At 36.4% G+C, this 18376-nt stretch overlaps 4 protein-coding genes and 1 long non-coding RNA gene across 5 annotated transcripts; 3 read left to right on the top strand and 2 right to left on the bottom strand.

The window, feature by feature from the left end:
* Nucleotides 1–540: 540 nt before the first annotated feature.
* LOC134200181 (uncharacterized) lies at nt 541–902 on the bottom strand. The gene is made up of 2 exons (XR_009974991.1): nt 831–902; nt 541–606 (listed from the first exon to the last, which is right to left on the bottom strand). It is a non-coding gene; the product is annotated as an uncharacterized LOC134200181 (long non-coding RNA).
* A 583-nt stretch (nt 903–1485) lies between these two features.
* Nucleotides 1486–4872, top strand: LOC101743600 (protein obstructor-E). The gene is made up of 6 exons (XM_004928506.5): nt 1486–3179; nt 3262–3371; nt 3516–3636; nt 3728–3928; nt 4051–4126; nt 4654–4872. The coding sequence occupies exons 1-6, from the start codon at nt 3140–3142 to the stop codon at nt 4817–4819; spliced, it is 714 nt and encodes a 237-aa protein (XP_004928563.1). The 5' UTR covers nt 1486–3139; the 3' UTR covers nt 4820–4872.
* Nucleotides 4873–7580: 2708 nt separating this feature from the next.
* On the top strand, nt 7581–12098 carry LOC101743460 (uncharacterized). Its single transcript, XM_004928505.5, has 6 exons — nt 7581–7653; nt 7761–9304; nt 9379–9499; nt 9584–9775; nt 10653–10728; nt 11866–12098. Exons 1-6 carry the CDS (start codon nt 7596–7598, stop codon nt 12011–12013), a joined length of 2139 nt encoding a protein of 712 aa, XP_004928562.2. The 5' UTR covers nt 7581–7595; the 3' UTR covers nt 12014–12098.
* Nucleotides 12099–13098: 1000 nt separating this feature from the next.
* On the top strand, nt 13099–16327 carry LOC101743317 (zinc finger protein 436). The gene is made up of 2 exons (XM_004928504.5): nt 13099–13734; nt 13819–16327. The coding sequence occupies exons 1-2, from the start codon at nt 13576–13578 to the stop codon at nt 15397–15399; spliced, it is 1740 nt and encodes a 579-aa protein (XP_004928561.1). The 5' UTR covers nt 13099–13575; the 3' UTR covers nt 15400–16327.
* A 76-nt stretch (nt 16328–16403) lies between these two features.
* LOC101743182 (peptidyl-prolyl cis-trans isomerase-like 3) lies at nt 16404–17728 on the bottom strand. Its single transcript, XM_004928503.4, has 4 exons — nt 17468–17728; nt 16989–17087; nt 16794–16912; nt 16404–16601 (listed from the first exon to the last, which is right to left on the bottom strand). Exons 1-4 carry the CDS (start codon nt 17606–17608, stop codon nt 16475–16477), a joined length of 486 nt encoding a protein of 161 aa, XP_004928560.1. The 5' UTR covers nt 17609–17728; the 3' UTR covers nt 16404–16474.
* Between the last annotated feature and the right edge of the window lie 648 nt (nt 17729–18376).

The raw sequence follows: 18376 nt of genomic DNA on the forward strand, positions 1-18376 counted from the left end.
TGGCGTGACAGTTAGTAAAAAAAAAAAATAAAAAAAAAAATTGAAGTCACTCAATGCACGTTACCTGAGGTAGCTGTGGAAAATTTAAAAAAAAAAAAAAAAAAATTTTATTGGTATTCAGTACCGTACAATGGGGTAAATAGGGACAAAATCGACCTTCAGATTGAATTTTAAAATAGTTCCAATTAAATAGTCACTGCTCAACCAAAGAAATAAGTTGAGTCTTGAACATACCTAGGTGATAAAAACCGTTACATTATTTTAATTATTCATTTTAAAGAAATAATCGGTAAAATAATGGCCGTCCCAATTTACCCAGCGTCCGGGGTAAATTGACACGGTTAAGGGTTAAATTGGGATATTTGTAAGGGTTGTCAACTCGCAGTACTGCGATATATAGGTAGGTGCCATATAATTATTTATATGGACCGAAATGATAAATACAATCCATAATTTAAGCACAATACACAACATAGTGTAAATTAAGCTGGTTTCTATTCCGAAGCGATGTGACGTGAATGATAATCAACAATACAATGATCAAAAAAAGTATGTGCATGTTATATTTTAGAAAATTATTATTTAATTTCCTTAAAAATCACAACTCTGAAACAAAATCATAAAATAGAATAAAAAATAGAAAACAAAAGGAGTGGAAATGCAATAATACAATTTTATTTAATCAACATTTTCAAAATAATCTTTGAGCAAGAGTAAGATATCAGGTGAATAAGATAAAAAAAACAGCTTTATCTGATTACTGCCAATAATAACAAAAATAAAAGAAATTCTTTCTAAGCGAAATAACTAAACTCAATTAATTCACTCACTCATAATTGGATATCTCGGATTTTTAATTAATGTTACATTTAAAATCTGAGGCCTGTTTTTATTTGTGTGTGTTCGTTGTGAATGCTAACAAAATCATGATTCGACGCGTGAATAGATTCTGAAATAACAAAAGTTTTGATTCGTTTGAGTTCTTTTAACTTTTAATTTTTTTTATTGCTATAAAAAACATACGACCGGGCAGATATTACAAGGTAAATGTCGCGAAAAAAAGTAATTATATATATACTTTTCTTTTACCTATAATACTTACATAAACTAACTGATAAACACATTAACCTTCTTTACATCACGCAATTAAGTGATAGTATAGGCTAAAAAATATATTATAAGATATCAGTGACAACCCTAACAAGCCATCCCTATTTTGTCTTTTGGCGTTCCAATTTTGTGTTTTCTCGTCCCTAATTTATCCAGTCTCGTTCCAAATTACCCTACATACGTCCCAATTTTCCCCAAAAAGAAAGGAAAAAATATACATTTTTTATTTTGTCGAAATATTGTATTTAAAATAAGAATATTGCAACTTACCGTTTGTTGTGGTATTTCCAGATGTATTAAAAACTTATATAAACTGTGATCTTATTGAAAAAACAACGATAATATTACTTTTTTTAAAAGTTCTTTAAGCTGTTTTAAAACGCACTTTTCAACCACTATTTTAAATTTAATTTGACGAATTTTTGGGACCAACTTAATTCATGTTTAGTACTTCCATAGTTAACTTGGTTTTTCTTCTATACATTGATAAATATTACCTTAAAGAAAATTAGGTAGATTCCGTACTTGTCTTTGTTTGTCAAGTACTTGACTTTGAGAATCTTCCGCAGGTTTGTCCCAATTTACCCCAGAATCCCAATTTACCCCATGTCATGGTATTCAAGATGTCAAAATAGTCTATTTAAGTTTCTAATATTAATAGGCAATATTATTATTTACAATGAAAAGATAGTTTGGTAAAAACCACAACTACAATAGATTAAACGCCGTGTCGTTTATTGTTGTTTATGACATTCTAATTTGAAACTGAGTGAAAAGCTACTCTAAAAAGCGACATCTATAAGAATTAGCCTGCAAGAGAATGGGATAAAAGACTTACGAAGATTTTACCTTTTTTTTTCAATCTTAGCTGATAGGCTATGATGCCTTGTGGGGCTATGTCAGCGTAACCCTAACGTGTAGGTGAGCTCTCGGGGCTCAAACCAGGAGGCGTTACTAACACTGGCCCCAGGAAGAGCAGTGCTTCGCAGAACTATACTGAGACCTTAGAATTCATATCTCAAGATGGGTGGCGGCATTTAAGTTGTAGATGTCTATGGGCTCCAGTAACCACTTAACACCAGGTGGGCTGTGAGCTCATCCAACCATCTAAGAAAAAAAATAAAAGAATTTTCACCGGATCGGGAACGCGACCCACTGAGAAGATCCGGCGAGAATCTCAGTGGGCTGTGTCTATGGGTTACTTTACTCGCCGAACCCTTCGCTTGCGACGAAATTAATAATAATTCATACCCATATTCACACGCATAATTCGGAATTTTACTTCTAACGTATGGGAATTGCATACGATTTTTATTACTGTACATGGGCAGGTGAGCCTAGCGTTAAGTAGAACGTAAAAACAACATGAGAGCGTTAATCTCGACACCCCTCGGAACCCTTCGTGCTGGCTCACAAGATCCCTTACCACCAGTAATTACGCAAAATATCTTTTTTGCGGATTTGAGTTTTTTTACACGATGTTATCCCTTCACCGTGGGCTTCGGCCTCTAGGCCTCTTGCCTTCTGTTTTACCATTAACGATGAGCCTTTCAAAGCTATCAGGGTTTCTGCGTTTTATATAAAAAATAATGCACGACCCGATGAAGACATATGATTGACAGCCGTTTATCATTGGCACACCTCATTCAAACATCCAAATAAGCTAAGAAAGATTTTGTTCCAGCCCAACATATCGATTTTGTTCATTAATTTTATCGATTCATTCACGTCATGATATACTGAATACTTACTTCTTACCATTTTCTCAAGATTGGAATGACAATTAAACAGCTTCTGTAATGTAACCGCACAAAAAATGCTCGATTTCATAATGATACAAATACTTACTTACATCTTTAAAAAAACCGCTATTTTAAATTTCCGTAATGTACTAGATAGTTTACTTAATTAAAGTGTCTAATCGTTTGTTGATGACATTCGTTTTGTATAAATTGTAATTTGGCCGTTGCCTATTTAGCATTCGCTTGTAGAGTAGTACTCGTGTCAATACGCTATTCAAAGAAAAAGGATGCTCTCCTACATCTACCTCGCCTTGCTAGTGGCTGCAAGTATGTACATTAATTCATTGTGCTAATCTTGTATTTTCTGTGTCTTTCATTGCTTAGTATTAGTTTTCAATACTGTTTACAGGCCATGTCCAATCAACTCCCGCTGCTGCTACTGCCCAGAACGTAATCTGCAAAGCCCGCAATGGTTATTACAAAACAGACGCGAATTGTGATACATACATTGAATGCCGGGTAAGAAACTTTCTAACTTTATGTATTACTAGCACAGTTTTCAGCTTTTCTGAATTTCAAAAAAGGTCTACCTCTAAATTAGGTACATACCAAGCTATTAAGGTGCTAAACCAAATCGAAGTATGAACACGCTTAACTTTTCAGGACTATCAAGCTACTAACATGATATGCCCGGATGGTCTGCACTTTAATCCTAGCGTGGAATGGCCGGCATATCCTTGCGGTTATCCAGTTGAAGTGACATGTGTAGGAAGAGGGAGCATCCGTATGTTGTATCAAACTATTAGTGTAATGTTCTTGGATTTTACTACAATCTAGCCTTTCCACATTTACCGAACTTTTACTAAATATTTCAGAGCCTGCCCAAACAACACCGGATTGCCCGCACCAATATGGCATCTTCAAACATCCTAACGCTTCGCCCACCAATTGTGGCCAGTACCGAACATGCGTAGGTGGTCGTGCTTTCGACATGGTATGCCCGCCGGGACTAGCATTCAATCCAGACTTCAGCCGCTGTGACTGGGCCGACCTTGTACCTTCCTGTGATGCTGAAAGTGTGTAAAGCTTTTCTATTTAACCAATAACTTGCACCGTTACAATTCCTATTAAATTTTTATATAGGTACTTCCCGCTTAAATATTACGATTTACATTAATGCCTTATGATATTTTTTCAGAATTCTTGGGTTTCACTTGCCCCCCTGCTCCTTTGGATGCTATCGGCAATCCTCTGAATAATGTGATAAACTACAAGTAAGTTTTTGTTTTTTTAGTTTACATTTTCGGAATTAGGTGCCTCAAACTCTACGTACCGGGTCCAAGATTCCGTGGTAGGCCCAAGAAACGCTGGTTAGATGTGGTAAAGGTGGATGTGGAGGAGAATAACATCACCCAGAAAGATGCCGAAGACCGGGCAAAGTGGAGGTGTTTAAGTAGAAAAGCGGACCCTGGCACTAGACCCGGAAAACGCTAGGAAGAAGAAGAAGTTTATAATCCACTAGCTTTACCCGTCCATTTTGCTGGGCATTTAAAATTAACATTATTATTTCTCACAAAGATTCTCTTCATTAACGCCCCTGCAACTGGTGTAGGGAGCCCAACACTCATATAAATATTAGCCTATCCATTAAGTACATGTATTTTCTACATGGATACCAAGTTTCATGTCAATCGGATGCATGGTTCAGTAGTTATAACGGAATATCCCTAAAAACCACTGTAGATTTATATATTAGTATAGATTAAGATGGGCTTCACTTAGTTGTGTAATTTCTTGACAGGTACGAAGGCAACTGCTACTACTTCTTCTCCTGTGAGCAAAATCGGGCTAGATTGCTGTCCTGCGACATCGGTCTTGCATTCGACCCCACGACTGGACGGTGCGTCGACGCAGACAGAGTCCAGTGCAATGCAACGCAAAACACAAATGACAAGAATCATATATGAACTAATTTGAACTTATACGTTGTTTTTTCAAAAATAAAATTACATTCCTCGTACTGTTTTGTTTATTGATTTGCAAAGGTGACGTGCTTATAATTCCAACGCAAAAATTGTTGGTTATTTCTGAAAGTCTTGATGTTTAATTAAAACCAGTTTTATTCAAAGACATCGATGAGGCAATAGCTTAAGGCCCTCGTGATGTTAATAGAAAGGGGTCTAGTTAATACCATCAAAGATCTAAATCTCTAATGCATTACTTCTAAGCTCACCGAAATATAACCTGCCATTTGTATACAAAATAATAGATTATTAGATAGAGATATAATGCGAAAAGACTTTTTCCCCAACCTATTAAGTATAACAGAAATGTTTAAAATTAACATAAAAACAAAAAGAAATTAGAGACGTAAAGACCCACCATTTCAAGTTTTCATATTTCAAGCTGTAATTGATTCTAATGTATTCGAGAACATTCTTAATCTTAAGTTACTTTATTTTAAATAATTCATCTAGAAGACACGAAGTCAGAAGACACGATTAAACAAAAAATAATACGAACTCGTTTAAAAGAGATTTTATTCTGATACTCAGTATTGTTTTAAGATCTTCCATAGTTGCTTACAACTTAATCAATCTGATAAAACATCAATGTACCAATAATGTTATTTATCACTGAGGAAAAGTCATCAATAAAAATTCATTAAAGTTTTTTATTTATTATTTGCTGCTAGATCGTGAACGAGCTCACAGCCCAGCTGCTGTTGGGTTTTCATCAGAATCGATCAACATCTACAACTCAAATGCCACCACCCACCTTCAGACATGAGTTCTAAGTCTCAGCTTTTAGAGTACAACGGCTGCTCCACCTTCCATACCGAAAGGCATTACGGTTTCACAGCAGAAATAGACAGGGTGGTACCTGCCGTGCTGCTCCGTGGGCTCACACGATCCCCTACCACCAGCAAACAGAAACTGTGTAATTGATTTACCCAGGATAGTTAATCCTGAAGTCGTCGTGGACTAAAGGATAAGACATCCGGTGCATTCGTGTCGAGTGATGCACCGATGTTCGAATTCCAGGCGGGTACCAATTTTTGTAATGAAATACGTACTCAACAAAATATGTTCACGATTGACTTCCACGATGAAGGAATAACATCGTGTAATAAAAATCAAAATCCGCAAAAATTATAATTTGCGTAATTACTGGTTGTAGGACCTCTTGTGAGTCCGCGCGGGTAGGTACTACCGCCCTGCCTATTTCTGCCGTGAAGCAGTAATGCGTTTCGGTCTGAAGGGTTGGGCAACCGTTGTATATATAATGAGATCTTAGAACCTTATAACTTATTATGGGTGGCGCATTTACGTTGTAGATGTCTATGGGCTCCAGTAACCACTTAACACCGTGGGCTCACACGATCCCCTACCACCAGCAAACAGAAACTGTGTAATTGATTTACCCAGGATAGTTAATCCTGAAGTCGTCGTGGACTAAAGGATAAGACATCCGGTGCATTCGTGTCGAGTGATGCACCGATGTTCGAATTCCAGGCGGGTACCAATTTTTGTAATGAAATACGTACTCAACAAAATATGTTCACGATTGACTTCCACGATGAAGGAATAACATCGTGTAATAAAAATCAAACCCGCAAAATTATAATTTGCGTAATTACTGGTGGTAGGACCTCTTGTGAGTCCGCACGGATAGGTACCACCGCCCTGCCTATTTCTGCCGTGAAGCAGTAATGCGTTTCGATCTGAAGGGTAGGGTAGCTGTTGTAACTATACAGAGATCTTAGAACCTTATATCTTATTATGGGTGGCGCATTTACGTTGTAGATGTCTATGGGTTCCAGTAACCACTTAACACCAGGTGGGCTGTGAGCTCTTCGACCCAACTAAGCAATAATCTAAAAAAAAAAAAATTTTTTTTTGAGCATTTCTCGCGAAGTTGAGAATCTGTCTTGGTTAGTAAACTGTTATGTCTGTCGCTATTTTGAAGCCATCAATCACCCGGTTTGAATAACCGAATAATAAGAACGGAAAGATTGTTATTCTAATACAATCAACAATTACCACCTTATGTCTCCAGACGGGCGGTGTTTGCTTTGTGGGGTCTGGTAGAAGCTTTATATTAGAAGTGAACTCGAACGTATGTTTCAACCTCGAACCTACCGCGTAAAACTAAGTGACGACAGGAACTGCATTTCTCTTAAAAACAAGAATGAACATTTTAAGCAAATTTTCTCTAGGCAATTGATATCTAGACTGCGGTGTTTATATAGAGATAATAGAGCAGAAGTGTAGAGTTTGGAAATGAAAAGTAAAGGATGGGTGATAAAAATAACTCTCAACGAGGGTTGGGTAGCGACAGGAGGTTTTAGTCAGTTCGACTCCGACATGCCCCGCCCTCCATGCCCAGGGGAGGGCGGAATTCCGGCGATTTCCTCCTGAACAAAAACTGTCAAAGTGGCAGTCAATCGTTTACTCAGTCTTTGAAGAAAAGAATAAGATTGCGTAAATACAGTGCAACCTTAATTTAACGAACCTCAATATAACGACGTCGGCGATAAAAAAATATTAATTTCTCTTTTCTTCATAAAAATATACAAAACCAACAAAATTCCAATGAACTTGTTATTTATCTATCGATGAATCGATTTAAAAACACATTAAATTAACATTTGTTTAATTGTTTTTAACATTAATTATATTAAAATTATTTAAAAGGCTTTTCAATAGCACTCCAACACCAGTGTCATTTTATACGTGAATTATGTTCGAAGTTATGTCAAAATTCAAATTCATTTTTATTCTGCCACTCTTGTACCACGGTAAGAACTTTAAATTCTATTTCTTTTATTTAATGTATCTGTGCCGCTAAAACGCTAATACGGTATGTTTATACCGTATTATAATGTTTTTATTATGCTTATTACAGCAGTAAATGCAGCGGAACAACAGAGCGGCTTACATTACTATGGAACTTCTTACGTTCGGGACCAAAGTCCAAGCATTACTACATCAGAGGCTATCAAATCTGCTTCTCCTCAACCACGATACATTTTGGCACAATCGCGGACGGTATCCAGACCTATTACGATAGATTTTCTCCCAGGAAGACGACAACCTGCGGTTGTAATATCCCGGACAACACCAACAAATGGAATTAATCCCTGGACTCCGCCTTCAATGACTACCTCTTCAACTCCGCCGCCATATCCGAAATCACCATGGACAATTACAAGTAACGCAGATCCTTCATCATCATTGACAGTTACCAGCAATTCGGAGCCGATTAATTCATATCGACCATGGCAATCAACACAGAGGCCATACTTCACGACGACACCGACACAGACGCACATCATAAATGCAACAATCTCGCCCAATTTAATCATAATGTACCCGGGAGCATCAGCGGGAACTTCAATACCACCATTTCTTCCAAGTGGAACAGGAGTGACATCGCACATTACAGGAATAACAGATGGTCAACCAAGACCCACACTTCCGCAGCCCGTTCAAACTAACTATCCGTACCCTCAATCAAATACATTTCAGACAACAGATAAACCACTGCCCGCATTGGTGTCATCGCAAACTCCTCCTCTTTCTATAGTATCAGTCACAAGGCCTCCTCCAACAACACCGTGGACAATCTCTACAACTGTAACTGAACCTCCAACATCCCCTCTGTATACTGGGTCCCAGAAATCAAACGAGCCTGAACCAAGTCCGCCAAATCCTTCGGTAACAGCGCAACAAAACGTTTTGTTTGGACCAGGTCATTTATCGACGAATACATCCGTTCCTGAGCCTCAACCCGAACAAGTACCAATATCGACTTTACCCGGCCTACAACCAAGCCCGATAACAGGACAAACAATTGAACTACAGCCAGATATAAGTTCCAGGCCTGCCTCAATAATACTGCCAGTTCGTCCTACTCCTCAACCAATCCCTAACCCTATATCCCAGCCACAATCAATTCCAATTTCGGAACCGAACTCTGTTTCTGTGCCACAAGGAGAATTACCGTTATCACCACAACATCCACTTTATCCAAACATAACACCGCGACCTGTTCCAGTTCTTATTTCACAGCCAACAGAATTCCTAACGACAACTACTCCTTTATCAGAGCTTCAGCCAGTTTCAGCACAGCCAGCTGTGCCGCCAATAAGCTTTGTGACACAAGAAACTGAAACAAGGCTCGAGCCACATCCAATCCAGATACCTAAACCTAACCCTCAACCGGCACCGGTGCTTTTACCAGTTTCACCACCAACTCCTTATCCAAACATTTGGTCACAACCACCACAGCCTACACTCTTTCCCGCTCAAAAGCCAATAGATGTACGCCAGCCTCCACCGCCTATGACTTATGCCGCGTCATATTCGAAAACGACTGATTTCGTTTGCAGAGAGGCCTATGGCTACTACCCTGTAACTAATGAATGCGACACTTACATTGAATGCAAGGTAAAGCATGATGTTGATTGAAAATCTCTCAAATAACAGATGTGAGCAGTTTTAAACCGTTTATTATTTTTCAGCAAGGTATAGCCGTCAAACAAAGTTGTCCCGACGGGCTACATTTCAAATCGAGCACGCAATGGCCAGATTATCCGTGCGCATACCCTTCAGACGTTCAATGCACATCGGGGTCCATCAAGCGTGCGTAATTTGATTACTTTTATAGATACCACATACTTTTTTCTTCCAAATTTACTAGTCTACAATATAAAATAAATATTTCAGAATACGCGAATCCGACGGCAGAATGCCCACATGAATACGGTTTTTATCCGCTTAAAGAGAGTAATTGCAGCAACTATATCATGTGCCACGAGGGAAAACCAACAATAATGCACTGTCCTTACGGCCTCGCGTTCAACTTCGATAAAAACAGCTGTGACTGGCCCGAGAACGTACCGGCTTGCAATGTTGATGGTAAGTCATTCTAAAGTATCGAATCAAAATAATTTCCTATCACAAATACGTCAAACGCGTTCAACGTTAAGCACAACTTGAAACATTTGGAACAAGATGGAACGAAACCTTTCCCGATGCAGAACACAAAATAAACCACTGATCTAGCTTAAATTCAAAACATTAAGCATTTGCTAAGTTAAGAATAAGTAGCTGTCATTTACAAAAAATTTGTGATACCATAAATATTGTGCGTTACCTATATATATATTTTTATATTAATAAAGATTAATTTTTTTTATTGCTTAGATGGGTGGACGAGCTCACAGCCCACCTGGTGTTAAGTGGTTATTAGAGCCCATAGTCATCTACAACGTAAATGCTTCCACCCACCTTGAGATATGAGTTCTTAGGTCTCAGTATAATTACAACGGCTGCCCCACCCTTCAAACCGAAACGCATTACTGCTTTACGGCAAAAATAGGCAGGGTGATGGTACCTACCCTTGCGGACTCACGCGAGGTCCTACCACCAGTAATTACGCAAATTATAATTTTGCGGGTTTGATTTTAATTACACGATGCTATTCCTTCACCGTGGAAGTCAATCGTGAACATTTAATATTTACGTATTTTATTAGAAAAATTGATACCCACCTGCGGGATTCGAACACCGGTGCATCGGTAGATACAAATGCACCGGACGTTTTGTCCTTTGGGCCACGACGACTTCATGTGATCATTTTATGAATTTTCAAAACCGCCATATTATTATATCCTAGCTTTTGGGAACGGTTCGAGACATACTGTTGATCCAAAATCTCTTTTATCTTTAGGGCAATTAAATTTTTCGTTGTTATTCCATGTTCGTTCAACAATTGCTTTTTTTATTATTTCAGCGTTCAAAAATTTCACGTGTCCAACTCCACCTATAAATGAAGTCGGCGATCTTTCAGACACCATGCATAAGTACAGGTAAGTTTTCTATCTGTATGCATTATTCACTCAAAATAAATCACAAAAGCTCACTACTCAATAATACAATGAAACGCAAATAGTATGTACCGTGCGCATCTAAATTTGACATGGATAATGCATGGAAATAATAATATAATGTTAACACATCGAATTTAATAGTATGATTCACTAACACAAATATTAGACGCTTACAGCTCTAACACAGCTTAAGATTAACAGCTTCAGAGTAAGCAACGGCGGATCCAGGGGGGGGGGTCATGGGGGGTCATGACCCCCCCCTGAGCTAGTACCAGGACTTGAACTAACTTGGACTAATTGAAGAACATCATGATTTATTTATTATCTATTGTTATCAAAATTAAATTATAAGTTCTTAACTTGCCCACGACTATGTGACCCCCTCCTGGCGCCAAAGCTGGATATAGGGAATCTTTGTGTTTAGTGCGAGTGTTTTAACTACTCGACCGCGTAAAAGTTAACTTAAATTATTTGTACATAGACACTATGTACCTAATAATTAGGTACAAAGTCGCTATCAGCTTAAAAATGACATATTATCTACATAAAGTCTACACCAATTCAAAGCGAGTTAAAATACAAGTACAACCTGATTTATTAGTATGAGAGAGCTATGATTTTATTTTATTTGAATAATATATTGATCGACCACTTTTAGCAGGCTCCACATTATGTTTTACCGAATAGAACAAATATATCTGGAATGCATGCATATGTTTAATATTTAATTGAGCTTTGAATACGAATAAGGCATTGCAAAAAGACGATTGCCATATAAAAATAAGGAATTTTTACTGGTGGTAGGACCTCTAGTGAGTCCGCGCAGGTGGGTACCACCATCCTGCCTATTTCTGCCGTGAAGCAGTAATGCGTTTCGGTTTCGGCTTGAAGGGTATGGCAGCCGTTGTAAGTACACTTGAGACCTTAGAAATTATATCTCAAGGTGGGTGGCGCATTTACGTTGTGGATGTCTATGAGCTCCAGTAAACACTTAATACCAGGTAGGCTGTGAGCTCATCCACCCATCTAAGCAATAAAAACAAAAAAAAAGGAAAATCAAGTAGAAGAATTAATCGAGAATTTTAATCAAGCTAACAATACCACTATTATTTCTAGGTATGGCAACAGCTGCAGCTTCTACATTGTCTGCCATAGAGGATATCCACGTCTGTTGAGTTGCGATCCCGGCCTATCTTTTGATCAAGAATCGGAATCTTGCATAGATTCTGCTCTTGTACCTAACTGTAACATGGGTCAAAAATAAATTTAGTTTTACTTCATTTTCTAGGATTTTTTTTGCGACACCTTTCGATATATTATTATATTTTTAGTAAATAATACCTATCTTTTGTTTTTTGTTTTTATTTACTTTGTCCAAATGGATAGCAAAAAGAAAATAACCTTTAATATAGAATTTTGTAATAAAGGGCCGCATCCGTGTCTATTTTAAGAAAAAGTTAAATTACATTGTATTGTTGTGTATTGCCCCCTGTTTGCTTATTGTATTATTTAGAATCTTTTTTAATCAATGCAAATAATTAAACTGGCAATACAAATAGAAATGAATAATTATAGTAATAGAACACAAAGCATCTATAATCAGAATTATTTTCTCTCTGAATTATCTGTTTTGACCTCGCACATCGCTTGAACAACTGATCGCAGCTTAAACAGAACGACAGATTGAAATCATTACAAAAATATAGGTTTTCTTTCAGTAAAACCGGATATTGCAAAAAGTCGTCATTTCATTTTTGGATTTCACTTCTTCGCTGTTAGATGTTACAATGATTACGATGATTATAGTAATAAAATTAATACAAAAGTAAACCTGTCACCCGGCATTGTCGATGAAAGTAACGCTTTCATGTCTTATGTTCGATTTGAATAGTTTTGAATACAAAATTACAACCCACTAAACGTTAAAGCAAAGTTATAAAGTCTGCGGTAGGCAGCGACTTGGCTCTGCCCCTGGCATTGCTGAAGTCCATGGGCGACGGTAACCACTCACCATCAGGTGGGCCGTATGCTCGTCTGCCTACAAGGCAAAAAAAAAAAAAAAATCAGAGCTTTGTATTTTTTGGCTACAGGGCTTTGTATTTTTAACACATATTACTTTTTGAAAAAATAGTGCATGCATATTTTGAACCACCAAATAATACTCAGCCTCCTAGTAAGACTCCTAGTTAGTTCTCATTTTGTTTATTTTTACTTTTTATTTTTTTACTTTATTTATCCTTTCCGCTTTTTGTGTTAATGACTTTGCCTTTTGGGCGGTATTCCCTTTGCCTGCTCAATTCGACCATAGAAACCAAGTAAAAGTTTGTGGTGCTTTTATGATTGGTTGTAGCTAGTAGGTAAAACCGTAGAACCAATAGGATAACAGAAACTTAAAAAATGGTAGCAAAAAGAACAATAAAATCATTTTTCTGCGAAAATAGCGCGATTTTGGAATTTTCTCAAAATATCTTTAAATTTAGTGGTACATTAATCCATTATTCTTGTACCTTGCTGTGCCAAAATTGTAAAATCAATGTGTAATCACCATTTACTCTATGCTTAAACAAAGATATTGCAAGCAAATTAACGGAAACAGGCGGCCCCTCCGAGATGTTCCGCTAGCGCAGCCCTGGCGGACATCGTCCCAGTTGCCTCAACGGATCGAACAGCTGCGTAATCGTGAAAACGGACCAAAGTTACACCACATAATAAATATTTTCTTCAATTATAACTGGAAGAACACTAATAAGTGATGATGAGAATAATTTAGTGAAAAGTGGTACATAACTACAAGAATAAGAGCGGCATTCGTGATTTCAATGAAACATGAAAATGGAAGATTCCTTTATTATAGCCAATTTTAATTCTCTGTGTCGCCTTTGCCTCGGTAAAAGTAGACTCGCCATCTCAATATTCGGAGCTGCACCTGATGACATTAATAACGTATCATTGACCTCCAAAATAGCTGAATGTTTTGAGTTACAGGTTGGTTTAGCTAGATTGTATTTAGTGAAGACCTAAGTGCCTAATAATATAATTTAACATACCTATCATTATCCATTCTTGCAGATCGATCCTAATGATGGTTTACCTGGCAGGATTTGTTACAAGTGCTTATTCAAAGTGGACAAGTGTTCAAAATTCAAATTACAATGTATCCAAAGTGAAAACAGACTCAGACAAATCACAAATCGTATAAATGAAGTAGATACTTCAAACTCATCTGAAATTACTAATTACACATACAGCAATTCCCAAGATGAACAGAAACATAAGCCTGAAGATTTTATTGTTGAAGATAGCGTTGTGATGGTGGTTGATCCTAGTCTTGATTATGATTCTTCGGATGATTCTGAAAATGTAGAAACTGTGGAGCAAGAAAATACTGATCGAGGCAATACTCCTGATGCGGATGCAATTCCGGAAACATTTTTCAAGAATGTTTCAATGTGCCAATATTGTGATCAAGCTTTCATTTCACAAGAAAAATGTAAAGAGCATGAACTAAACTATCATGATCCAGACATGCCTTTTAAATGTTATGAATGCAGTTTGGCTTTTGTGGAAAGAAATCAGTATGTACAGCATACGAAACATGTCCATGGAAATGACAAGCCCTATCATTGCCCTGAATGTAATAAATGTTTTGGACGAAGATCTGATCTAAGAAAACATTCTATTGTACATACAGGTATCAGACCTTACCAGTGTCAATTTTGCTTGAAGAGTTTTTCACGTAACACAAACTTGAGCAAACACTTGAGAATACACGCTGGTCACAGACCTCATGTTTGCCCTCTGTGCCCTCGTAGCTTTGTAGCCAAAGGTGACCTACAACGACATGTTCTTGTTCATTCTGGCATGAAGCCTTATTCGTGCAGAAAATGTCCCTCTACATTTGGACGAAGAGATAAGCTCATTAAACATGAACTAAAACATGGAATTGTTGCCACTGAGGATAAACCTGAAGACTATGCCAACAGTGTTAAACAGGATCCAAATGACATTGTTGTCAGTGTCAATCCTTTCAGTAACCTCATGACTTCTCCAACACAAAATTCAGATCCTTCAAACCCTACTTACGAACTTCCTAGTGTTCCTGACCATATTTCTGGGGAAAGTAGTTTTATAAAGATGCAAAAAGATCCCTCCACATCACATAAACAACAAAACTCATCACCAAAAAAGGCTACACCAGTTAAGAACAGACCAAAAAACATAAAATGCCATCACTGCACAAAAAAGTTTTCTTCCCTAGATGCATACAAAACTCATGTTTCAATTGCTCATATGGGATCAAGAGGATTTCAATGTAAAATATGTTTTAAGAAATTTTCCAAAAAAAGGGAGTTAGATCGACATGCTCCAATTCACACTGGAGGTAAACAATTAGCTTGTGACCACTGTGATAAAAAGTTTACTAAAAAAGACAAATTTGATAAACACAAACAGTCACAGGAATGTTTGGTTGTGAATATGCCTTGTATAGAGTGTGGTGTTACCTTTGAAAAGAAAGCTGACTTGGTTGCACATATTAAATCACACTTCAATGATACCTATGATAAGTTACAGATTCCAGATGTTGAGATTAAAGTAGAGAAAGATCCAGAAATACCATGTGATGAAAACTATTATGATTTGGGAACATGAGATTCAGACATAATATTTAGGAAATGTTATTTATTGGAATAGTTTTCTAAAGATAGTTAGTTTAATAGTTAATGGTTACATATTTATAGGTTTTATCAAAATAATGCTAGAATCTTTCTGTTTAAACTACAATACTTTCTTAAATTGTTTCAAAGTATTACTAAATTAATTCTAATCCTATGTTTTTTTTTGTTAAAACACACAGTAGTGAGAAAGTATTCATTTAATATAGGAACCATGGTAAGTATCATAAAATAGCCTAGACTAAACAGTTATAATCCCCAATAAACTATGTTATTAATATTCTTGATCTCTTTTGTATAACAGTATGATCATATCGACGCTTGAAAGGCAAACGTGACTAAGCTACAATGCGTGAACTTTACAGTAGACTAATTTAAAGTTGAAATACCTGAAAACAAAATTTATTTTAACGAATCTAGCTGTAGTAGAATCTAGCTAGTAGCTGTATGATTGAAATGATTTTAATAGACCTAGAAATATATATTTTTTGCGCATTGAATATGATTATTGCCTATCATTTATATACAAAGCAGTTATTGTTGCTTAGTCACGTTTGCCTTTAAAACATCGATATGGATTAAATAAATAAAGTAGTGTATCTTAAAAGGAAAATGTATGGACGATTTCTAATGTATTGAAACTCAGTACCTAACTAATTGTGTAGTTTGATTTGTAAATATTGCAGTTAATCCAAAGATTTTAGAAAACTAGCTGTAGTTAGTCATACATGTGACATACTCAGATATTAGTTAACTAGTGTGATACATAATAAATAATGTGACTGTTGTTATGAAACACGAAATAATTTGGAACACTAAAGCATTGCACTATTGATCGAGATACATATTCTCTGTAATGTTCACAAAAATCTGAAACTTATAATAAAATGTTCATTTCCATGTTATCTTTTTTGTTTAATTAGCACCAAACAAGTTATTGAGGTAATTCTTCGTTCATTGGCAAAAGGATAAAAAAAAACATAGTATGCACATTTGATTTATTTACTTAATAAAAAGTATTCCAGTCTCAATATGCAAGCCTATAGTCTTGATCAACCAGCTAATGGATTTGCATGGATTGTGACAGATGTGATCTTGGCTTCTGTCAGTGGTCTAAAAGATTTGGGGTTTACTGGCATCTTCTCTAAATCATCTAATGCTTCAAAACCATCGATTACCCTAAAACAAAGCAAAAGATTACCTAATTGTTTTACTCATTTATTGATCAACTCTGAGTACTTGAACAGAACACATTGTTATAATAGCTAAAAAATATCTTGAAATATTGTGTATATTTCATTTTAAAAATAATGATTTATAACTCATGTATTGGTGAATGAATTTATAAGTCATTCATAAAGTTACACTAACCTTCCATAAATGGTATATTTTAAATCTAGATGAGGTTGTTCTCCATACGTAATGAAAAATTGGCTTCCATTCGTGTTTGGCCCATTATTTGCCATACTAACTACACCTCTTGCGTTATGCTGAAAAAATACTTAGGGGTTATGTGTTTGAAATCATTTTAAATCATGAGTGAAGATTTCAATTTTTTTTGCAAACCTTGAGTTCATCCTTAATTTCATCTTCAAATTTTCTTCCCCAAATAGACGTACCGCCTTTCCCAGTTCCCGTGGGATCACCAGTTTGTACTATAAATCCCTGAACAAATAGAATTTGCATGGAAATTTATTAACTTTACTTCATAACGACCTTTTACTCAATCTTCACAATACTACACTTGAGTTGACTATTATCAAAGCCGACAATCTGACTTTTGGATAATTATTGGTAAATCAGAAAAACGAATTATTGACTTTGTATTCCATTGGCAGTCACAAAACTCTTCGGAACGACATCTTAGATAAATAACAGGTTAACTATTAACCTTTATTTAATGCAGGTTTTGAACCGTATTCTTTGAAGGAGACGATTATATTCAAATCAATCTGTATTGACATACCAATAACATTTTTTTGTCCAAATGCACAGATTGCCACCTTTGATAATAGACGACTCACTTATAAGATTTATTCAAATACCTTTATATTCCTGTGGAATAAACAACCATTATAGTAATCACTTGCACATAGAGCTAGAAAATTCTCACACGCTTTCGGACATTGCTCGCAATATAATTCAATCTTGATATCTCCGACGTCTGTGTGCAAAGTAACTGCCATTGTTTCCAGATTATAACTTATTAATACAATTTTACATAATAAATATTTTGTTTAGATATTGTTATTTTTTTAAGTTATGGACAACTGACGTTGACGTAAAAAGACATTGACCAGTTGACAGTGACAACTTTGTATCGAATTGAAACGAAGGGGAAATGACTGTAGATTAAATCATATTAAACCTTGTTTCACACTAACATTATAAATGTGAAAATGACTTTGTTAAGCTTTCACGTCTTAACTACTCAGTGATCACCATGAAATTTTGCATATACGATGCATATGGGACACAAAAACATAATGGTCAGGATTTAGCATGGTAGTAGATGGCAGATGAACTGACGGCGTTCAGTATCAAATACGTTGTGAACATCTGCGAGTGTAACGTTTTTGCTGAATCTACCAACGAATCGAAATCGCGACCAACTGATAGGAAACAGATTAGTGAGTTGTCCGCAGGTTAAGTCGCACAAGAACGGTGAACGGTGGTTGGAATGCCTGAAAGTACAGATTGGGAAGAACCAAAATGCCGTGCTTAGGTCGACGGCGGCTGTGCGTTGCCCCGTCATCTGTCGGGTAAGCAATTAGAGACGGCCATGATAAGAGGATTTAACATAAACGAAGCCGTATTGTACGAAGTTCGCGTTTATAACGCATATCGGAGCGGTAAAATTCTATTAATTATCTAAGCTTAAGACAAAATCTTATTTTTCATTCTTAGAAATTTCTCTTCAATTAGAAATCTTATATCTTTAAACGAGCAATTCT

This window comes from Bombyx mori, chromosome 15 (genome assembly GCF_030269925.1).
Source record: "Bombyx mori chromosome 15, ASM3026992v2".
Lineage (NCBI taxonomy): Eukaryota > Metazoa > Arthropoda > Insecta > Lepidoptera > Bombycidae > Bombyx > Bombyx mori.

Excerpts from the sequence above, each read along its gene's own strand:
- LOC101743460 (XM_004928505.5), top strand. The coding sequence starts at position 7,596 with ATGTTCGAAGTTATGTCAAAATTCAAATTCATTTTTATTCTGCCACTC. Across the intron at positions 9,500-9,583 it reads CACATCGGGGTCCATCAAGC|AATACGCGAATCCGACGGCA; the intron begins GTGCGTAATTTG and ends TAAATATTTCAG. Across the intron at positions 9,776-10,652 it reads ACCGGCTTGCAATGTTGATG|CGTTCAAAAATTTCACGTGT; the intron begins GTAAGTCATTCT and ends TTATTATTTCAG.
- LOC101743600 (XM_004928506.5), top strand. The coding sequence starts at position 3,140 with ATGCTCTCCTACATCTACCTCGCCTTGCTAGTGGCTGCAA. Across the intron at positions 3,180-3,261 it reads CGCCTTGCTAGTGGCTGCAA|GCCATGTCCAATCAACTCCC; the intron begins GTATGTACATTA and ends TACTGTTTACAG. Across the intron at positions 3,372-3,515 it reads ATACATACATTGAATGCCGG|GACTATCAAGCTACTAACAT; the intron begins GTAAGAAACTTT and ends TTAACTTTTCAG.
- LOC101743182 (XM_004928503.4), bottom strand. The coding sequence starts at position 17,608 with ATGGCAGTTACTTTGCACACAGACGTCGGAGATATCAAGATTGAATTA. Across the intron at positions 16,913-16,988 it reads AAATTAAGGATGAACTCAAG|CATAACGCAAGAGGTGTAGT; the intron begins GTTTGCAAAAAA and ends GTATTTTTTCAG. Across the intron at positions 16,602-16,793 it reads AAATATACCATTTATGGAAG|GGTAATCGATGGTTTTGAAG; the intron begins GTTAGTGTAACT and ends GCTTTGTTTTAG.
- LOC101743317 (XM_004928504.5), top strand. The coding sequence starts at position 13,576 with ATGAAAATGGAAGATTCCTTTATTATAGCCAATTTTAATTCTCTGTGT. Across the intron at positions 13,735-13,818 it reads CTGAATGTTTTGAGTTACAG|ATCGATCCTAATGATGGTTT; the intron begins GTTGGTTTAGCT and ends CCATTCTTGCAG.